The sequence below is a fragment of the Littorina saxatilis genome, unplaced genomic scaffold, assembly GCF_037325665.1.
Source record: "Littorina saxatilis isolate snail1 unplaced genomic scaffold, US_GU_Lsax_2.0 scaffold_579, whole genome shotgun sequence".
In the NCBI taxonomy this organism is placed as follows: Eukaryota; Metazoa; Mollusca; class Gastropoda; order Littorinimorpha; family Littorinidae; genus Littorina; species Littorina saxatilis.
In genome coordinates this window covers 15404-33914 of record NW_027126529.1, presented here as the reverse complement: position 1 = coordinate 33914, position 18511 = coordinate 15404, and the positions used below count along the sequence as shown (strand labels likewise).

The 18511-nt window shown below is 43.9% G+C and overlaps 1 protein-coding gene and 1 long non-coding RNA gene across 4 annotated transcripts in view; one reads left to right on the top strand and one right to left on the bottom strand.

Annotated features, from left to right (window-relative positions):
• Positions 1 to 18511, top strand: part of LOC138954962 (phospholipase A and acyltransferase 3-like) — a 55373-nt gene that overhangs the window by 21465 nt on the left and 15397 nt on the right. For all 3 annotated transcript variants that reach the window (XM_070326698.1, XM_070326697.1, XM_070326696.1), the window contains exon 2: positions 11818 to 11884. In XM_070326698.1, the coding sequence (XP_070182799.1) occupies positions 11857 to 11884 (28 nt within the window). In that variant the 5' untranslated portion in view covers positions 11818 to 11856. The remainder of the gene's footprint in view (positions 1 to 11817; positions 11885 to 18511) is intronic.
• LOC138954963 (uncharacterized) lies at positions 519 to 7245 on the bottom strand. The gene is made up of 2 exons (XR_011452038.1): positions 6362 to 7245; positions 519 to 988 (listed from the first exon to the last, which is right to left on the bottom strand). It is a non-coding gene; the product is annotated as an uncharacterized lncRNA (long non-coding RNA).

Here is an 18511-nt window from a genome sequence, read left to right as displayed (position 1 = left end):
ATGCATTGTTTTGTTCGAGGTTAAGATAGTCGTTGACACATAAGTTGACCTGGGAGATCGGAAAAATCTTCACTCTTAACCCACCAGGCGGCAGCGACCGGGATTCGAACTGACGACCCCCCGATTAGGAGGCCGACGTCTTACCACTGCGCCCGAATGATACAACTTAGAGAACATTATTTGAAGCACAAGAGGACACTAAAGAAACATATCAAAATACAAAGAGAAAATAAAAGAAATGACCGTCTGTCCGTCCGTCCGTCCGTCCGTCCGTCCGTCCGTCCGTCCGTCCGTCCGTGTCTCTGTCTGTCTCTCTCTCTGTCTCTCTGTCTGTCTCTCTCTCTCTGTGTCTCTCTCTGTGTCTCTCTCTCTGTCTCTCTCTCTCTCTGTCTCTCTCTCTCTCTGTCTCTCTCTCTGTCTCTGTCTCTCTCTCTGTCTCTCTCTCTCTCTCTCTGTCTCTCTCTCTCTCTGTCATGCCCGTAATCGTCTGCGTGTTATAAGAAAGAAATATGAACGAGTTACAGAAAAGGAAATTTATTCAGCTATCGCTCACTCGGCCGCGAGCCGATCATAACAGGTAAATGATTTCGCATGAACTGCATATTTGATTCAGACACTACACTCTGAACATTGTCTTGACGTTTTAGTCTTGTTGGTGCTCTTCTAGTATATCCTTTTAACGCCCAACTTCCGAAAGATGTTCCAAATGAACCAAATGAAGGGATAACGTATACAAAGTGTATAATGGTGACGGTGAAAGACTCATCTGGCAGATGACGCTGAGTAGCTGTCTTGATGTTCTTGAAGCGGAACAACCACTGGACGAACTGCTGCGGCGGCGATCTGGATCAGCGTTGAGGCATTTCACAAATGACTTGCACAAGATTGTCGCATCATGGAGGTCTTACAAGCTGGCTCCACAAACCTGTTCTTCGGAGATGAGTCGGAACATTCACAGATGTGGCTCAAGCTCCATCTCAAAGCTAATCTACAACAGATCAAAGCGTAACACTTGTTACAATATCACACGTCTAAACTCTACGTCAAATTGTTCATCCTGCACAAGGAAAAATTAATGGGTTTGGGTCTGGATGGAGGAACAGAATAATTCACTGACAAACAACGTGAAATATGATTATGATGATTCGCTCGTTCCTTACCCAGTTACCACAAATGCTAATCTACAATCTACCATCTTGCAAACATACACTTACTTCTCGTAGTTAGCGCACGGCTAGAAAACATTTCTGAGTCTCAAAGTAACGACTTTCCTCTTGGGGTAAAATGATCCAGTGACGCGTTTTGTTACATTCTGTGACGTCAACTTTTCTATGACGTAAATGGAACAGCACAGAATAAAAGTCGGATCACTCTCAGGAGTCCGGTCGTGATTTATACCGTCACACTCTGTCTGTCTGTCTGTCTCTCTCTCTCTCTCTCTCTCTCTCTCTGTCTCTCTCTCTCTCTGTCTCTTTCTCTCTCTGTCTCTCTGTCTCTCTGTCTGTCTCTGTCTCTCTGTCTCTGTCTCTGTCTCTCTCTCTCTCTCTCTCTCTCTCTGTACATACTTAGCAAGAGATTGCCGGCGAAGGTTACCCGAAGTTGTCACTCAGCGCTTTTTCAAGAGCTGTGTCATGAAAGACTGATGGAAAGGGTTTTCAAGTCCATGAGGAGAGAGCAGCAGACACAACAATTGCATTCGGACTTGTAAAGGATCCTACTTCATAGGTCACACATCATTACGTCCGGCTGAGTTGGCCACCGTCGTCAGCTGGATAGTTTATGTTATTCTACATACGTGAGAGAGACACTCGTGAGATAATAATCGTTCAAATCACACGTGTATATATATCATGTAAATGAGGTCATATCAAGCAAGTCTGGCAGGGACCTGTTTTCCACTGCTTATGATGCCAGAGTCACCGAGACGAACGTCATTATGGACAAAAATTGCGCTCGCTAATTACCCTCGATGAAATTTTAGAACTAACACGTCACGCCACACTTTCAGAGTGACGTTTCTTTACTTTGACGTAATATATTGCACGAGGCTTTACAAGAGATCGAGGTTCCAAAACAAGCGTCTTCAATATAGCTGCCTCGACTGCAGGAAATTTTCAGTAAAATACACGTAGGTACAGTGTGTAGGATAAACAGAATACTACATGGCTTGCTGTGTCGTACCAGATTTACACTCGTTGCTTTTTCAAATAATAAACAGCTCGCTTTCGCTCGCAGTTCAATATTTAAAAAAACAACTCGTGTACATTTGGTACGACACAGCAAGCCATGTAGGCTAGTATTCTCTATGTCTCTGTGTTCCCGTCAGCGAAATTTTGTTTCACACGTCAGTTACGGGCTTTCAATCCCGAAGGCTATTTCCGAGTAGCTACGAACGTAAACGGAAGTTCCGATGTGTTCGGATGCTTATCGATTTGAGTTGTCGTTCGTGTCTCGCTGACCCAGTACACGGTAGCGCTGGAATGTGTGCAATCCGAGCTATACTGTTCAAAAAAAGAAACGCATAGTTGCTACTTGCCAAATTTGTTTTATTTTTCGAAAAAATTAACAGAAAATCCAATATTTAGATTATTTGTTTGAAATTTGGTATGGACACAGTTGAATGCACACACAGTTCATTTGCATCTTCAAATCAATCAGTCAATCAATACGATTGGGTGCCGAGGCTGTCAAGTCAGTAGGGGGTGTGACTGCCTTGAGCAGCAACAACTGCCCGGCACCTTCTGGGCATGGACTGGATCAGATGCCGGATATCTCGCTGTGGGATGGTGTCCCACTCCTCCTGAAGTGCCTGCAATAGATCGCGGTGATTTGCCGGCGCTTCTTCTCGCCTGCGCACACGTCTGTCCAATTCATCCCAGAGATGTTCTATCGGGTTCATGTCTGGCGACATGGATGGCCAGGGAAGCACCTGGACATGGTGGTCGGTGAGGAACTGGGTGGTGAGTCGTGCTGTGTGCGGGCGAGCGTTGTCCTGCTGGAATATGGCATCCTGGTCAGCCAGAAGAGGAAGGGCGTGTGGGCGCAGAATTTCCTCCACGTATCGCTGGGCAGTTATGCGCCCTTGGACGTGCACCAGGGTGCTCCTTCCAGCGGTATTGATCGCCCCCCACACCATGACGCCTCCACCACCATGAACGGGTGCCTCATCCACACAGTTGGGCGCGTAACGTTCGTTTACTCTCCGGTAGACCCTCCTCCGACCATCATGTCGCTGGAGCAGGAAGTAGGACTCGTCGCTGAACCACACGTGTCTCCAGTGATTCCGGACGGTCCAGCGAAGGTGCTGGTTGCCCCACTGCACTCGGTTCTGGCGATGGCGGCGGGTGAGGACAGCTCCTCTGTGAGGTCTGCGAGCTCTCAAACCAGCTTCATGCAGGCGGTTCCGCACGGTCTGGTCCGATAATCGGTGTGGCCCGGGGAGAGCCTGGACAGAAGATGAGGCCGACAGGAAACGATTCCGGAGGTGGCGGAGCCGTATGAAGCGGTCGTGGGCAGCAGTTGTCGCCCTTGGTCTTCCCGCTCGTGGCAAGTCAGCAACGGAGCCAGTGGCTTGAAACCTGACCCACAGTCTACTGATGGTGCTCTGGGACACGTGGAAGTGCCTGGCGATTGCACTTTGACTTTGGCCTGCTTGTAAACGACCCAATGCAATTTGGCGGTCTTCTCTGCTCAATCGGGCCATCTTTCGTCGCTGAATTGTCGTCTGATTTCTTTGTGGCGAACAATCCGCTTTTATGGGTTTTGGAAGACATGGTGAGAGCTCAATATTCCCCGAGTTTCACGAGATTACACTGAAGCATGACGAGTGGTCATGCCAAATGAGCAATTTTGACATTGTAGCCACTGATAACGCATGCGTCACGTGCAGAGCTCACTTGTGGCAATGGACGAAAGGTCGACGACCAGCTAAACATTTTCTACAGTTTGGTGGATATCCTTGTAGCCATATAACTAAATTAACCAAATATTACAAGCTATGCGTTTCTTTTTTTGAACAGTATATGACAGTTCGGGGTGCAAGCTGTAATTATCAAATACTCACAGAGAGCAAACGTTCGGAGAGAGAGAGAGAGAGAGAGAGAGAGAGAGAGAGAGAGAGAGAGAGAGAGAGAGAGAGAGAGAGATGACAGTGGATTATTACTTTATAATAATAATAATAATAATAATGGAAACTTATAGAGCGCTTACCTGGAAGCTCCAAGCGCTTTACAATGACATTGCTATACACATGTACAAAACCAAAATACAAGCATTAAGACACAAAAAGAACAGGAGTACAAAAGCAAATTCATCGTTTAAATCCATGCAGTCACAAACAAACACACGCGTGCGCACGCACATACGCGTGCGCATACACACACACACACATGCTATCACCACACACATGCACAGATACACACAGACACACAGATACACATTCACATTCACACACACACACACACACACACACACACACACACACACACACACACACACACACACACACACCGGGGTCACCGGACAGTATGAAAGTTACTGGTTAGTCTAGAAAATGCTGTGTGAACAGGTGCGTTTTCAGATTTGATCTAAAAGAAGAATAGGATGGGCTATGTCTGACAGAATAAGGAAGGGAGTTCCATGTTTTAACAGCAGCAAATGAAAATGCGCGTTGTCCATGTACTTTTCTTTTTTTTGTTGGAATTCGGAACATTCGAGTGTCAGCGGCAGAGCGCAGTGATCTGGAAGGGACGTACAGGTTTACGAGTTCAGACAGATATGAAGGTGCAGAACCAGTGATGATTTTAAAACAGAGACACGAACTTTTGTACTTAATTCTTTGATTGACCGGAAGCCAGTGCAGATATTTCAAAAGGGGAGTACAAGGTTGCTTCTTGGAGGATTTACAAATTAATCTTTCAGCTGAATGCTGAACCCTTTGTAGTGGTTGGATGATAGTCTGGGGGCTACCGATTATTACTGAATTACAAAAGTCTATTCTAGATAGCACACACGAAGAAATTAGTGTTTTGGTGGCCTCTTCAGTCAGACAAGAGCGGACTGAACTATTCCTTTTCAACTCAATGTATGCGGCCTGGCAGGTTTTGGTGACATGCTGTTTCATAGTCAGATCGCGGTCAATGATGACTCCAAGATCGCGGACTTTATCTGCAAAATCAATGCTAACAGCACCGAGTGTTACTGCTTTTAGAAGAGAGTGAGTTTTTGTGGATTTTGAGAAACACATCGCCTCGGTCTTATCGTCATTCAGTTTGAGTTTATTTTCTGACATCCATGTTTTAACAGTTGAAGTACAGATGTTTAAAGAGTGAAGGAGGTTAGGAATGTTTTCAGGTGATTCTGATTTGTATAGTTGTGTGTCGTCTGCGAACATTTCATGCTCGACGGAATGAGTCGAGATTACATTGGACAGAGGAGTTGTATAGAGAATAAAAAGGACAGGACCCAGCACAGAGCCTTGTGGGACGCCAAACTCAAGGGGAACTGTGGCTGACTGGTGGTCATCAACAAGAACAAACTGCTTTCTCTCAGTTAGATACGACCGAAACCACTGAAGTGCGGTATTGCGAATGCCAAAAGCCTGCTCCAACCGACGGAGAAGAATTTCGTGATCGATGGTATCGAACGCAGCCGAAAGGTCCAAAAGTAGAAGAACCGAAACTTTATCTTCATCAAGGGAGACTAAGAGATCGTTTACTACGCGTAGAATAGCGGTCTCTGTACTGTGTCCTGGACGGTAAGCAGACTGGTGAGGGCTCAGGAGATTGTTACAAGAGAGATGGGAAGCAAGTTGGTGGAGAACGATTTTTTCAAGAAGTTTAGAACGGAAGGGAAGATTTGAGATAGGTCTATAGTTCTTCAGTTGGTTAGGATCTAGTGAGGCTTTCTTTAGAATGGGTCTTACAACTGCCATTGGCCCCTGGGAAGGGGTAATATAATTATGCAGTGACAACTTTGCAGTGTCCACCTTGACAGTAGCCTGTCAATGGACGCCCACATCAACTCACTCTGCATAACCGCCTTTCTTGAAATGCGGAGGATTAGCCAAATCAGACACCTTCTTTCCCTCGACGCAACCAAGACACTGGTTTCGGCTTTTATTTTGTCGAGACTGGATTACTGCAACTCGCTCCTAGCCGGCCTCCCAGCTGCAGACGCCAAGCTAGACCGCCTACAGCGCATCATGAACAATGCAGCACGTCTTGTGCTGCGCAAGCGCAAGCGCGACCATGTCACCCCTCTCCTCATGACCCTTCACTGGCTACCAATCAAAGCACGCATAACATATAAAATAGCTACCCTGTGTTACCGTAGCCTTCACGACGACTCTGCCCCTTCTTACCTGTCTTCGCTCTTAAAGCCACACGTCCCCACACGCAACCTCAGATCCGCTGACGCAGGGCACCTTGTTGTCCCACGCATCAAACTGAACGCTTTCGGCAAGCGCGCCTTTATCTACACAGCTCCCTCTATTGGAACTCTCTGCCCATGTCTGTCCGCCTTTCCACCTCTCTCCTTTCCTTCAAGTCCTCTCTAAAAACACATCTCTTCCGGCAATACTTCAACCCCTAGCCTGTTCAGTATCTGCCACATTGAGGAGAGGGGTCACTTGCCATCGTAGCGCGCTGTGGGCCGGCTGGGGGCGGGTTGCTATTTCATGTGCACTATGAGTGCGACAACACGTGCCTTGGCGTGTGTGTGCGAGGGCTGTATTTTGTATATTGATTATTTGATACATGTATAAATGTGACTCCAGGAATATGTTTTGTTTTAATCTTGTGTCGATACTATTTAGTTCTGCCTCGTTATTAGCCATTGGGTATAACTGTTTTATCATCACTGCTTTGTTGTTGTTCTGTGGCCATTTACGTTGAAAGACTTGTTATACATCGACATTGATAGTTTTATTCTTCTTCTTCTTCGTAGTTCGCTAGATAGTTTTATCATAAGAACCTTTTCTAATTCCTTGTTCTTTAACTATATGTATACATAAATGCATATTGTAAAGCAGTATGCATTGTTAGAGGATTTTTTTAGTAGCAGTGTTTAAATGTCGAAGCTGCTTTTCCCAGTTTTACCTAAGAGACCGACTGTATATTGTGTTATTGTATTTGTCAGACTTGATTGTACCAAGTCCCTACACATGTTGTAATGCTCTTAGAGCCAAATATTTTTGGTTTTTTTTGTAAGGGATAGGCGCAATATAAATACACTTTATTATTATTATTATTATTATTAACTTTACCTAAAGCTTGCAGCGTGGAAAAACACCATAATATGGTGTAATGAATAAGACCGGTACATAGCTGCATTCTGTTATAGCACACGGCGGGTACAACGTGCCCCCAATGTGCAGCAGAGCGGAACGACACAAGGGTCCGGGTAGGATTGTACCTGTCATCATGGCCTGCCTTTTATGACAGCCAGTGTTGTGTAGAATTCTTTTCTCTGAGCCTCAGTGTACCTGTCATCATGGATTACCTTTTCGCGCACCAGTGTTGTGCAGACTTGTTTACTCTGAGCGTCAGCCTACCTGTCCTACCCCTGTTGTTATTCAACCCCCTCCCCCCCTCCACACACACACACACACACTCACATACACACCTTGGATTATCTCTTTTATAAACAGAGAGATTGCGAGAGACAGAGATAGACAGACAGACAGAGACAGTCAGTCAGCGAGACATTGAGACAGACAGTGAAACAGAAAGGGGGGAGGGGAGGGGAGAGATCGAGAGAGACAAAGACAGAGACGGTTGGGTAGTTATTGTTGTTTAACGTCCCTTTAGCCATTATGGCGAAACCGGACTGGGACAGAGGCAGACAGACAGACAGATAGAGGTAGACAAATAGAAACGTAAAGAGAGAGAGAGCCAGTTTTTGTTCTGCGTAAATGTTTCAGTTTTCAAAACACATACATAATTGCATTTCTGCCGAGTAAGGTCCTCGGCTGAGTTCATCGCGACCTGGATGTGCAGTTACATGAGACGAACAAGAGTCCGGGTAAGCTTGCTCCTTTCAAAAAGGCAAGCCTGTTTTCACGGCCTGTGTTTGCTTCGAACGTCAGCGTACTCGTGATTATAGCAAGTCGTGACTCAATTAACCGGGTTACAGAAATGTGAAAGACAGCAGCTTTTGTCCGACGTAAACGTATCAACTTACACACAAATACATATTTGTATAGATGTATTTGTGCTAACCCAAGTACGCTCAACCCCAAACCACCACGATCCCACGATGAGTTCTTCGCGACCCGTATGTGCAGTCGAGTGAGACGTCTCGAGGATCCGGGTACACGTATCGCGTGACCATGATGAATCCTTTATCTTCACGCCGGAAAAATAGATGCATCGTGTTTTGTTGGCGTAACACAAAATATACGGTTCGCATAAGCTCGCGAGAAAAACTTGAGATGGGTGGCTCTATATTTGTGAGTGCACATGTATCTTAAAGAAGGCAGAACCCACGTCACAGACTCGCTTGCAGGAGGTACAAAGGAATAACCCGAAAGAACAAGAAAATGTATGGTTGTTTATTTTAGCTAACTATCCAGCCACCATTTCTATGAACTTAAATTCGTTTCGATGTTCTAATATTCGTATTCGTATTCGGTAAAAAAAACTTTGCGCCATCAGGCAGGAACTGTTCCTCATGAACACACAAATCCGTGGAAATCACAAGTATAAAACACAGCGGGTTCGCTACTAACAAAAAAGCGACCTCCTCTCTCCAGACCCAGAGACGTACTAACGTAAAAAGAACAGTTTATCCTCGACATCGACTTGATATGTTAATGAGGCTAAACACCGAAAACTACTCAAAACTAACATTTGAACACACCCAAACAACGCTGCTATAACAGGTTCGAAAACGTTATGGCAAAAAGATATAGACAACATACCGAAATAAATACACCCCAACTACGCTTGATACCTGATAACATGATAGCACGGATCATGATAAGCCAAAACAGGGTCGCCTGTTCATGACTGCGGAAAAGAGCAAGTCATAGCCGCTCAACACGTGCTAACTAAAACTATGCCAAGTTGGTCAAAAATACAAGGTGAGCGTTACTCAAGTCTTGTGACCTTCGTGCATCCAGAAAACATAACAAACTACGATGCTTCGTCGAGCACACGTACGTCACGCAAATAACACGTGGACGAAACCAAAAAAACAGTCACACACGAAACCTGCCTTGAGCAACGGCAAGCACACTCCCACCACAAAGCGCGCTAATGCGCTTTCAACACAACAACCGTAGACCTAATATAGGTCCCTGCAACAACCAAAACATCAAAAACCGTTTTAGGGCGAAAACTTAACTTACAAAAGAATTCTACTCGTACCCACTTACAGTTGCTCAAAACGAGACTATAAAACGCACAAGGCATAAACTTGAAACCTGTCCAAAACTTATTTACAGTTACTCAAAACCAAGACTATGAACACACTTGGAACCTAGGTTTTGTTCCTCCAAAACTTACTTACAGTTGTTCAAAACATGACTATGAACGCACTTGGAACATAGATATGAACTTTTCAAACTTAGTTGGTCAAAACACGACTATGAACACACTTGGAACATAGATATGAACTTTTCAAACTTACAGTTGTTCAATACACGACTATGAACACACTTGGAACATAGATTTGAACCTTTCAAACTTACTTAACAAGCTTTTAGCAGTGATCCCGCTCCTTGGGGTCACCACGCTACACATTCTAACTCGCCTTTAGCAGTGATCCCGCTCCTTGGGACCACCACACTACACATTCTAACTCGCCGTTAGTAGTGATCCCGCTCCTTGGGACCACCACACTACACCTTCTAACTCGCCGTTAGTAGTGATCCCGTTCGTTGGGACCACCACACTACACCTTCTAACTCGCCGTTCAAAAACGTAACTATGAACGCACTTGGAACATAGATATAAACTTTTCAAACTTACATAACAGTTGTTCAAAACACGACTATGAACGCACTTGGAACATAGATATGAACCCTTTAAACTTACAGTTGTTCAAAAACATGACTATGAACACACTTGGAACATAGATTCGAAACTTTCAAAACTTACTTAACAGTTGTTCAAAACACGACTATGAACGCACTTGGAACATAGATATGAACTTTAAAAACCTTACAGTTGTTCAAAAAAAGAAACGCATAGTTGCTACTTGCCAAATTTGTTTTATTTTTCGAAAAAATTAACAGAAAATCCAATATTTAGATTATTTGTTTGAAATTTGGTATGGACACAGTTGAATGCACACACAGTTCATTTGCATCTTCAAATCAATCAGTCAATCAATACGATTGGGTGCCGAGGCTGTCAAGTCAGTAGGGGGTGTGACTGCCTTGAGCAGCAACAACTGCCCGGCACCTTCTGGGCATGGACTGGATCAGATGCCGGATATCTTGCTGTGGGATGGTGTCCCACTCCTCCTGAAGTGCCTGCAATAGATCGCGGTGATTTGCCGGCACTTCTTCTCGCCTGCGCACACGTCTGTCCAATTCATCCCAGAGGTGTTCTATCGGGTTCATGTCTGGCGACATGGATGGCCAGGGAAGCACCTGGACATGGTGGTCGGTGAGGAACTGGGTGGTGAGTCGTGCTGTGTGCGGGCGAGCGTTGTCCTGCTGGAATATGGCATCCTGGTCAGCCAGAAGAGGAAGGGCGTGTGGGCGCAGAATTTCCTCCACGTATCGCTGGGCAGTTATGCGCCCTTGGACGTGCACCAGGGTGCTCCTTCCAGCGGTATTGATCGCCCCCCACACCATGACGCCTCCACCACCATGAACGGGTGCCTCATCCACACAGTTGGGCGCGTAACGTTCGTTTACTCTCCGGTAGACCCTCCTCCGACCATCATGTCGCTGGAGCAGGAAGTAGGACTCGTCGCTGAACCACACGTGTCTCCGGTGATTCCGGACGGTCCAGCGAAGGTGCTGGTTGCCCCACTGCACTCGGTTCTGGCGATGGCGGCGGGTGAGGACAGCTCCTCTGTGAGGTCTGCGAGCTCTCAAACCAGCTTCATGCAGGCGGTTCCGCACGGTCTGGTCCGATAATCGGTGTGGCCCGGGGAGAGCCTGAACAGAAGATGAGGCCGACAGGAAACGATTCCGGAGGTGGCGGAGCCGTATGAAGCGGTCGTGAGCAGCAGTTGTCGCCCTTGGTCTTCCCGCTCGTGGCAAGTCAGCAACGGAGCCAGTGGCTTGAAACCTGACCCACAGTCTACTGATGGTGCTCTGGGACACGTGGAAGTGCCTGGCGATTGCACTTTGACTTTGGCCTGCTTGTAAACGACCCAATGCAATTTGGCGGTCTTCTCTGCTCAATCGGGCCATCTTTCGTCGCTGAATTGTCGTCTGATTTCTTTGTGGCGAACAATCCGCTTTTATGGGTTTTGGAAGACATGGTGAGAGCTCAATATTCCCCGAGTTTCACGAGATTACACTGAAGCATGACGAGTGGTCATGCCAAATGAGCAATTTTGACATTGTAGCCACTGATAACGCATGCGTCACGTGCAGAGCTCACTTGTGGCAATGGACGAAAGGTCGACGACCAGATAAACATTTTCTGCAGTTTGGTGGATATCCTTGTAGCCATATAACTAAATTAACCAAATATTACAAGCTATGCGTTTCTCTTTTTGAACAGTATAGCAGACTCGGGCATTTTTACTGCTATGATTACCTTACCTCTCAATTGGGTAAAAACAAATTTTGAAAAAGCCTGTTCATATAAATAAAATAAATAAAAAATGTACAACACATACATTTATTTTCAGAAGCCTCAGCCTGGGGATATCATCAAGTACCCACGGAAAATGTACAGCCACTATGCCATCTGCGTCGGTAAGTCTTATGAAAAATGCAGCGCGGTATACCCCCCTCCCCTGCGCCCAGAATCACCTAATTTTAAATTCTGAACCTGAGGAAACCGGCACACTAAAACAGGGCTTAAAATTAATTTACCAACAGAATAGATGAATCTGGCAACAGAGAGGCTTACCTCATCAACAGATTTTCCACCACGAAAAAGGATTCTTTGAGCACGAAAAAAGATGATTTCAGCCACAGATAAGATGATTCAAGCACGTAAAGAGATGAAACTAGCAAAAAACTACTCACCAACTTTCTTTCTTTACTTGGTGTTTAACGTCGTTTTCAACCACGAAGGTTATATCGCGACGGGGAAAGGGGGGGAGATGGGATAGAGCCACTTGTTAATTGTTTCTTGTTCACAAAAGCACTAATCAAAAAAATTGCTCCAGGGGCTTGCAACGTAGTACAATATATGACCTTACTGGGAGAATGCAAGTTTCCAGTACAAAGGACTTAAAGGCACAGTAAGCCTCCCGTAAACCATCACAGAGCTCCCCGAGCGTCTACATACAGTACAAGCATACTTCCATTTGAACGCTCACCGAACGGGAACATCCTGGCTGCTTTCTGTCGAGCGTGAGAAATTTTAAAAGAATTTATTTTCGTGGACTTGGGCTGCAACAACAATGGCGCCTCGTTTTGGTGCTGGACGGCTGTTATAACGGAAATCACGCCCGGACAGTAAGCCTCCCGTAAACCATCACAGATACTGTCAGGCATTTACACACAGTACAAACACGCTTCCATTTGAACACTCACCGAACGGGAACATCCTAGGTGCCCTACGTAAAGAGCGAGCAATTTTCAAAGAAATAATTTTTCGGATTGTCTCCATCTCAATCGGACCCATCTTGAACTCAGGTCAAAAATGAGTTACTTCCCCTCAACTGGCGATAGCCGTGGAGCGATGATTATCAGAATGATTCGGACCGTGGTGCGTTTTGGCGCTGGACCTAACTTTTAAAATCTAAATAATAAATTCTCAGCTTGTTACACAAACATTCTTAAATCATACAAGAATTCTTTTTTCATCAAGACAAGATCAGTAAAATTCGAAGTTTTGAAAGTTTGAAAAGCCCGAAAGCAGGGTCACGCAAGGTCGTGATTTGAAGAAATGTAAGGGGCTTATTGTCCGTCATGCCTATATTGGACATGAATTGGTTTATACGATCAACAACAACAAAAAAGAAAAAAAAAGGTGGGGCTGGTCAAAAGAGGGAGGATGACGGGAGTGGGGGTGATAAGATATTTAAGAGGATCTGTTAAGATTGGATAAGGTCGAGTACTTTGTATCACCTGAATATTGGTGGGATCCACATACGTATTCTGGGGGGATGGGACGATAAAAACGAGTGTTTATTTCATCCAATTGATGTTTGAAAGTTATAAAAGTCAGAGCCACATTTGATTAATACCGGTTAAAAGCAGGTATCCGTATTGGGAAACAGCATCCCAATACCGAGAGAAAATTGAGTTCTCTTAAAATTATTTGCACTGGTTAAAACCATCTAGCTATGTTTGACTTGTAAATACACTTAAGCAGCAGGGAGCTGTGTTTCCAGCCTAGTTCTGTGTGGTGATGCAGAAATTGTGTTGGTGTGAGCTTGTGGGTGTGTTGGTATTCATGCACGGCGTTAAAATTTACTTTGTTAAAATCACAGTTATGAAAGATGTGTTCAAAGCTAAAAACTTCTCCGCACTCGCAGTGGTGCAGGAAGAGGTTATGGATACAGCCCTCGGTGCGGGTTCTGTGGAACATTCTCAGGAGGGAGGGGGGAAATGATCCCCCGTCAGGCTGACTCGCGAGGCCGCAAAAAAATGTCTTTTTATATTTAGTGAAGTTTTGACTAAATATTTTAACATCGAGGGGGAATCGAAACGAGGGTCGTGGTGTATGTGCGTGTGTCTGTCTGTCTGTCTGTCTGTCTGTGTGTGTGTGTAGAGCGATTCAGACTAAACTACTGGACCGATCTTTATGAAATTTGACATGAGAGTTCCTGGGTATGAAATCCCCGAACGTTTTTTTCATTTTTTTGATAAATGTCTTTGATGACGTCATATCCGGCTTTTCGTGAAAGTTGAGGCGGCACTGTCACGCCCTCATTTTTCAACCAAATTGGTTGAAATTTTGGTCAAGTAATCTTCGACGAAGGCCGGACTTCGGTATTGCATTTCAGTGTGGTGGCTTAAAAATTAATTAATGACTTTGGTCATTAAAAATCTGAAAATTGTCAAAAAAAATAAAAATTTATAAAACGATCCAAATTTACGTTTATCTTATTCTCCATCATTTGCTGATTCCAAAAACATATAGATATGTTATATTTGGATTAAAATCAAGCTCTGAAAATTAAATATATAAAAATTATCAAAAATTTTTTTCGAAATCAAATTAAAAACACTTTCATCTTATTCCTTGTCGGTTCCTGATTCCAAAAACATATAGATATGATATGTTTGGATTAAAAACACGCTCAGAAAGTTAAAACGAAGAGAGGTGCAGAAAAGCGTGCTATCCTTCTCAGCGCAACGAATACCCCGCTCTTCTTGTCAATTCCACGGGCACTGCCTTTGCCACGGGCGGTGGAGTGACGATGCTACGAGTATACGGTCTTGCTGCGTTGCGTTGCGTTCAGTTTCATTCTGTGAGTTCGACAGCTACTTGACTAAATATTGTATTTTCGCCTTACGCGACTTGTTATATTTAGTCAAGTTTTGACTAAATATTTTAACATCGAGGGGGAATCGAAACGAGGGTCGTGGTGTATGTGCGTGTGTCTGTGTGTCTGTGTGTCTGTGTGTGTGTGTGTGTAGAGCGATTCAGACTAAACTACTGGACCGATCTTTATGAAATTTGACATGAGAGTTCCTGGGTATGAAATCCCCGAACGTTTTTTTCATTTTTTTGATAAATGTCTTTGATGACGTCATATCCGGCTTTTCGTGAAAGTTGAGGCGGCACTGTCACGCCCTCATTTTTCAACCAAATTGGTTGAAATTTTGGTCAAGTAATCTTCGACGAAGCCCGGACTTCGGTATTGCATTTCAGCTTGGTGGCTTAAAAATTAATTAATGACAGACCTGTTTACCCTAAACCCGAGGCAAGAGTACTTTCCCAAATTGTTGAGTGTATTTTTCAAAAAGTTGGTGTACTTTGCAAGCAAAGCCATGTGGGCTAGGGAAAATGTACGCGTGGGTGCAAACGTGTTTGTGTAAAAATAGCATGTCTTGTGAACACCTTCAGAATTTAACTCCTTCCAATACAACAGGGATAAAACAATTTTATTTACCTGTCAGTTTATAGCATTATAACCAGTGTCTTCCAAACAGATTGATAATGAAAAGATGAAGTTCGTGAAATAACATCTGCGGTTGACAGTGGCAAGTTCATTTTTACAATCATCTCAGAAAACATTGCTTCAGCACGGACTACCTCCTTTTCTTCTGGCAGGATTTGCTTTGCGGGAATGAACTTCATAATTCCTTGGCAGCTTTCAGCGGATTTCTTTGCAGCAACCTTGTCCGGGTGAGTTTTGGAACTGCAGTGTCGTTCGATGTCATATTTCCCAGCATGGGCAACGGAGAAATCTGATTTACAGTACTTGCAGTGTGCATGACTTTTTCCCATAGTAGCAATTCCTGGCTCTTTCTTATATTTCTCCAAGAAAATCTGCTGCTTCTGCTGTTTAGATTTGGTACAGTCATCCGAAACTGGCACATTTTTCCGCTTCATTTTGCCACGATTGTCCAGACGACCGCACGTGCCAACAACTGAACAAGGTTTCCACACCTGAAGACTCGCTGTCATGGTTATCTCCCTTCGACCGAAACCGGTATCAGTTGTACCATCCCGTAATCAGCACACCAACACCGCAAAACGTATTCTAGACTTTTTCTTAGGCGTATTGTGTGCGTGTGTCACGTATTTGCGTACCGATAATAATTTGGCGTACAAAATACGCCCAAATCGTACTGGTAAACAGGTCTGTAATGACTTTGGTCATTAAAAATCAGAAAATTGTAAAAAATAAATAAAAATTTATAAAACGATCCAAATTTACGTTTATCTTATTCTCCATCCTTTGCTGATTCCAAAAACATATAAATATGTTATATTCGGATTAAAAACAAGCTCTGAAAATTAAATATATAAAAATTATTATCAAAATTAAATTGTCCAAATCAATTTAAAAACACATTCATCTTATTCCTTGTCGGTTCCTGATTCCAAAAACATATAGATATGATATGTTTGGATTAAAAACACGCTCAGAAAGTTAAAACAAAGAGAGGTACAGAAAAGCGTGCTATCCTTCTTAGCGCAACTACTACCCCGCTCTTCTTGTCAATTTCACTGCCTTTGCCATGAGCGGTGGACTGACGATGCTACGAGTATACGGTCTTGCTGAAAAATGGCATTGCGTTCAGTTTCATTCTGTGAGTTCGACAGCTACTTGACTAAATATTGTATTTTTGTCTTACGCGACTTGTTATTACTTAGGATACGTGGTTTTGTGTTGTCAACCAGGGCTAAGTCATCGGCATATAGCATAATGGTGGCTCCTCCCACGTCCACAAGATCTATGTCGTGTAACATTATCATGAATAAAGTTGGGGCAATCACACTACCCTGGGGCACCCCCATATCTATCTTCTGTGGGGCTGATGTAGCGGAGCCAACTCTAACTGAAATTTCACGATCAGAGATAAAACTCTTTATGAAGTGGTACAGGCGCCCGGTGACACCAATACGCTGTAATTTAGTTAGGAGGCGAGCGTGCCACACTGAGTCATAAGCTTTTTGTATGTCAAAGAAGGTGGCAAGAAGGGCGTGGCTTTTATGCACTAATGCTTTTTTCATAGTTTCCACTAGTTTGACAATATGGTCTGTACAGGATCGGCCTTTCCTGAAGCCCGCCTGACATGAGGGGATGATTTTATGTTTATCCAGGTAAAACTCTAATCTTTCTTTTATAACTTTTTCATACAGTTTACCTAGGTGGGGAGTTAATGATATGGGGCGGTAACTACCTGGCACATCCTTAGGTTTACCTTGTTTATGAATAGCTACGACCTGTGCATGTTTCCAGGCTTGGGGAATAGTGTTTTTAATCCAGATAAAGTTATAAAAATCTGCTAAAATGTTAATAAACGATTGTGGGAATTTACTTATTAATCTGTAAGATATAATGTCTACTCCTGATGCTTTTTTAACATCCTTTATATCTTTTATTGCCCTGCCACACTCCCTTGACGTAATGGGACTATTTATAGGATTGGAGTTGTCACTGGGGGGATCGCTGAATTCCTCCTCCATTTGTGTGCGGAAAAATAAATCATCCGGGTTTAGGTGGGCTGATTGGCTGGCTTTAGAAAAAGTCTCTGCTAACACATTTGCCTTGTCTAAATCGGTAGCTGTTTTAGTTCCGTTTACAGTCAGGGGTTTCTCCGGTAGTCTAGTACGCCTCTTATGACGTTTTAATTTTTTCCAAACTTTACCAGAATCCTTATAATCTTTGACGGATGAGTCTACAAACTCCTCCCAATGGGACAGTTTAGCTTTAGCTATGGTCAGGGCACACGTACTCTCCGCCTCTTTCATGAGGTTATAATTTATACTGTTCTGGTTTCGTGAAAAGGCCTTGATGCGTGCTCTCTTAGCCTCTACCACTTTGCTGCATTCTTCGTTCCACCACGAAGATACCTTAGCTTCGTTAAAAACTTTCTTTACCTTCTTCTTTGGAATACATAGGTCGACTGCTGTTAATACTTTAGTCCGTATGTTTTCATAAAAAATGTTAATGTCTTCGTTTTTAACGTCTTCCAATTTAGTTTCACTCAATACTTGTTGGAAATGTTGCCAGTCGGCTTTATTATAGGAATATGGTTGTTGTGGGAGGGTGTTTATTTTGTCTGGTTCGGAGCTATGAATAGAGGTTAAGATGACTATGTGGTCCGAGTGAAGCGTGTCAGGGAAGGCATGCCAGTCTGTCTGCAAGAATAGGGAATTGCTAATGAGAGTCAGATCAATCGCCGAAGCTTTACAGACGTGACTGTCCGGTATTCTAGTTATCTCCCCGTCGTTTAACAGTTGAAAGCCCGAGTCCATAATACAGTCTGCTAGGTAGCTTTTTTTCCCTGGGGGGTAATCTCGTTCCCACATTACGTGCCTGTCATTGAAGTCTCCAGCTATCAGCCAGTTTTTGTTTTTGTGAGAGATGTTACTGATCCAAGCGGTTCGACCACTCTTCGCACAGCCTGTAGGGTAATAAATATTTAAGACATTTAGGTTTTTGCTGCCTTTCATATGCACCTGAACCAGGCAGGACCATACATTTTCTTCAGATGAGACTGGTGAAGTCTCAACGTCATAGGATAGTCCACATCTAATATAAGTGGCGACCTTTATTAAATTTCCCTTTGTTTTTAATGTCAATTACTGGTGGGTAATAAAAGCCATCTAGTTTGGGTAATTTGCTGTAGTGGACATTGGTTGACTGTAGGGCCAATATATCACATGATTCATTATATAGAAAGTCTTTCAGATAACTGATTGTAGTATTGATACTTCTGCAGTTCCACTGCATGATTCTCAGG